General features: G+C 53.7%; 1 protein-coding gene across 3 annotated transcripts in view; it reads right to left on the bottom strand.

Annotated features, from left to right (window-relative positions):
• DEDD (death effector domain containing) overlaps positions 1-4348 on the bottom strand; it is a 42359-nt gene that overhangs the window by 3217 nt on the left and 34794 nt on the right. For all 3 annotated transcript variants that reach the window (XM_043535025.1, XM_007068129.4, XM_043535026.1), the window contains one exon: positions 3736-3882. In XM_043535025.1, the coding sequence (XP_043390960.1) occupies positions 3736-3882 (147 nt within the window). The remainder of the gene's footprint in view (positions 1-3735; positions 3883-4348) is intronic.

The raw sequence follows: 4348 nt of genomic DNA, 5'->3' as shown, positions 1-4348 counted from the left end.
CTGGGGGCGGAAGGCAGGGCAGGAGTTAGCGAGTTCACTGCACCCCCCCTCTGCCTGAGGATCCCAGCGCTCTGCCCTGGGGACAGGAGGCTCCGTGCCCCGGGAAGGGGTAGCTGCCCTGTCCAGATGGCACAGAGGGGAGGGATGTAACCAAGGCCAGGGCCAGCAGCGGAGCTCAGACTAGAACCCAAGAGTGGCCAGTAGCTCACCGCTCCTTCCCCACTCCCTCTGCACTTCCCCACACGTCTGTCACCAAGCATCGGCTGTGGAGAGGTGGCTCTGGTGTTGGGTGGGGAGGTGGGACCACAGGTTCTGGCTGTTGGACCCAGTCTTGCCTCTCCCGTATGCTGTGTGCCTAGATGTCAGGGCAACCAGCACGAAAACCAAGAGACAATGAACAGTCACAAATACCAATGACAGCTGGTCTGTTTCCAGCTGACAGGGCAGTGCCTTGTGCCCAGCCCTACGCTTGTTGCCAGCAGCACCCCTGCAGCATCCCCCTGAGCAGGAGCTGCTGGACAAGCCCTTCGCTATAGGCGCCTAACCGGGAGCGGAGCTCTTCCGAAAACCCGGCCCAGAGTGCTCAGATTCCCAGCTCAGTATCGCCACCCAGCGCACTGCAGAGACGACAACCTGTCTCCTCCAAAGCCCCAACCCCTTCTGCCGATTTACATCAGCTGTACGATCCAAACCTGTGCCCTGACGTCCGCACGCCCATGCAGATTCCCACGGACAAACCAGGTCAGCGTGACTGCCAGCTCTGAGCTCGGGGCGCTGTCTAACTGAGCACAAGTGCACCGAGCGGGCCTTGCTGTCGTCGAGCGCCAGGAGCTTTCCCACCACGGCAGCACCATGGCCAGTTTTTTCTTGTGAATTAAAACATGGGCCAAACTCTGACAGTGGCTGCTGCCCTCCACTCCCAAGTCCTGTTCGACATATGGAGGAGGAGGATGGGGGAAAGCAAGGGGGCAGGGCCAGCTGTAACAGCTCTCAGAGTCATGCAGCGCAGTCTCCAGGCTCGGGTGAGACAGGCACGAATGAGGTGCCTCAGTCTGGCTAACGGAGCCATGGGGCTGGTGTGTGTGTGTGTGTGTGTGTGTGTGTGTGTGTGTGTGTGTGTGTGTGTGTGTGTGGGTGTGTGTGTGTGTGTGTGGGTGTGTGTGTGTGTGTGGGGGGGGGGGGGGAAAGCAGCGAGAAGAGGGATGGGGTCTCTGCCTGCTCCATGTGCTGCAGACACGGTCACCCCTTGCCAGAGGCCAGGACTCCGGGCTGCTCTTGACTTTGCAGGTAGTAGTGGTGGCTCAAACAGGTTTATCTGTGGGTGGCTAAGAGGCCACACACTCTCCTCACCTGCCAATACCTCCAGGTGGGACTATCCCAACAAGCTCCCATCTAGAGGCACCCGCTGGCCACACAGTCTCCTGTGCTCCAGGGACTCTGCCACCTTCTCCCTTGATTCAGAGAGTGATGGAAGGTGTACATTTAACCTACCCAGTCCCAGGTGGTGTGGGACCCACCTGGCCTAGGGACCACTTCTCCTCCAGGCAGTACTAATGGCTGCAAACAGCAGAGGTCACTCTGCTGACAGTCCCTAGATGGTGATCATGCTTGAAGAGTGGAGATAGCAGAGGGTCCCCGGCTGGGGAACCAGCTCCTTTTGGCAATCTGCCCACCAGTGCCTTCAGAGCCCCAGGCTGGACTCACTGCTGGGAGGTGGGGGTGGTATTAATGCTGTCTCATGAGGGCCGTTTAAAAATCACGTGCCCAGAGGCCACAGCACCAGTGAACTGGAAGTCAGACCAATCAGTCAATCTCACTCCGCGCAGGCAATAGAGGAGAAGGCCATTCAGGGTCATCTGGAGGAGATCAAAGGAGCTGACTGGTTTTTGCACCTCACTTTCAATGGGAAAGTTTGGAATTAAGTCCTGCCGTCACAACCGAAGGCAGCCTTTCCAAGCCCCTCGAGAAGAGCTGAAGCGACAGAGCTCATGGCCAGGCGCCCCTCCCAACTGACTGATCTCCAAGGAGACTGTGTCATCCCCACGACGAAGCAGAGTAAAGAAGGGGGTCTACTGATGCCAAGTCTTCCAAACTTGACCATGCTGTAAGTACCCAACTCCCATCACACAACGTTTAGCATCTCAATGAAGACCTCAACTGCTTCTCAACCCCTTGGAGAGATTCCTCATTCACACCGGGACTAAAAAACCCTTTTGCGGGGGCCGGGATTATACAAACGTTGATTTCTTGCACAGGCAGAGATTCACCACCTGAAACTGGAGGTTCACCATCTCTATTGTATTCCAGTAGTTTCTACAGGCTCCAAGCCAGACCAGGACCCCATTGTGGGTACGCTGGTAAAAGGGATATAACAACAAGCAGAATTAAGAGTGACAGTTGGCAAGTGTCATGTTAGTCCCAATGTATTATTTTTTAAAATAATCTAGCCCTTGTGACAGCTAGAGACTCCTAGAAACGGGGGGCTGGAGGGGAACTCCAAAGGGCATTTTGGCCCTCCCCGCACAATGCGGCAGGGTCAAGTAAAGGAGACCAGCCCTGTCGGGTGTTTCTATAACCTGTTTTTAAAAACCTCCAAGGACAGAAGGTTTAAAAATCTCAAGCTGCTGATCAACGTAACTGCTCCTCCTATTATGTCCAATACCCTTAAGGTGCCTGTGACCTCTAGGGTTTGAATTGTGAGCATCTGCACAACGGATTCTTTCCGGAATAGGAATTGCTTTGAAATATTTAGTTTTACTAAACTCACTCTTTGGACTTTCTCTTTCTCCTCCTAAACTGGCGTGCGCAGGGGGCAATAGTCGGAGGTTTCATTCCCCCCTTGCCCTCCCGCCAAACTAGGCTGAGGATCCAGCTGCACACACAAAATGGGCTTGGGTTGTTTAAATCAGACTATTGATATTTTCCTTAATTTCTTCTAATGCAGCCTTTGGAAGACAGGTGCCAAACTATCAAGCTCAGGTATAAGATCAGCCAGCCCCACCCTTCACACAAGGAGGGGAATAAAATTTAACTCCCTAGTCCAAAAAAAGACCCCAACCCTCTCTCCCGCCCCCAAGCTACTCCCCTCTGCCCCATCAACAAAATCAGAATACAAAGCTTTTGACCAGTTCCAGGCTGGGCTAGATCCCAATTTGTGGCTAACCTTGTAACAGGCTGAGCCAGAACACCGGATCTGAAGCAAAGCAGAATTTTGTCAGGCTGTTCTGATGCTGGTGGATGAAAATACAGGCATCAAAATGCTCCAAAAATGTTTAGAGACCTCAGCACGGTGTTCAATTCGGCCACCAACCCCCCCAAACTTAGTATTAATTTATATTATCTGCAAAGTAGAACTCTGCTTCCAAACCTGCCCCACCATTGAGCCTTGCTGGGAGAGTTGGGTAAAGTGGGGATGCAGATCTTTTTACCAGCCAGGCAAGATGACCATATGAAATAAAACCTGTCCCTGGAAGGAGGAAGAATGAGCTTCTCCCAGCACCCCAGTGCGTAACCCACAAACCCACCACAGCCACAGACAGGCATAAGAACAGAAGGATGGCCACAGTGGGTTCCATCTAGCCCAGTGTCCTGTCTTGGACAGTGGCCAGTGTTAGATGCTTCTGACAGTTGGAGGTTTAGGGACACCTGGATACGGGGTTGTGTCCCTGACCATCTGGGGTATTAGCCATTGATGGACCTATCCTCCAGGAACTTAGGCTCCTCACAAGTTCTTACCACAAGTCTGTTTCTCTTTAGGATCCGGCGTCATTGACTTCCTCCTCTTATGCTGGCTACTGAGGAGGGCTCTCCCACGGCCAGGCCTCTTGGAACAGATTGGAGGTCCAGTGGAGGAGCGGCAGACCACAGGGTGATGGGGAGGCACTAATGCAGAGAAAGAGGAGCCAGGGGTTAGAAAGGGAACGGTAGACAGAGCCCAGGATCACATCACTTCTCCAAGGGGGAACAATATCACACCAAGTAAAGACAGATGAAGCCTCTCGGCTCCGATGTATTCCTTCCCCAGCCATGGCAGAGCACTTGCTGTGGGAAGTTTTGTAGGTCTCCAGTGATGGGGATGCAGCCTCTCCTTTGGGAAGGTGGTCAACAGTCTGGAAGTTCCTTACAGTAGGGAGGCTGTTCAGTTAGCCCTGACCCCTGCAGCACCCTAGAGAATTCCTCACCCTCCTTGCTGTGTACGGCCTCTAAAGATCAGCAGACGTATGCCCCAGCCTTGCCCAGTGCTTTCACTCCATCTCCTCCTTGTCGCCCCCATCCAGCCAAACCCTCCACCTCCCAGATGATTTTGCTGCTCTTCTCTTAACTCTCCCCAGTCTCTCTCCGTCTTTCT

Source organism: Chelonia mydas, chromosome 24 (assembly GCF_015237465.2).
Source record: "Chelonia mydas isolate rCheMyd1 chromosome 24, rCheMyd1.pri.v2, whole genome shotgun sequence".
Taxonomy (NCBI): domain Eukaryota; kingdom Metazoa; phylum Chordata; order Testudines; family Cheloniidae; genus Chelonia; species Chelonia mydas.
The sequence above is the reverse complement of the archived record's forward strand: the minus strand, read 5'-3'. Positions and strand labels throughout refer to the sequence as shown.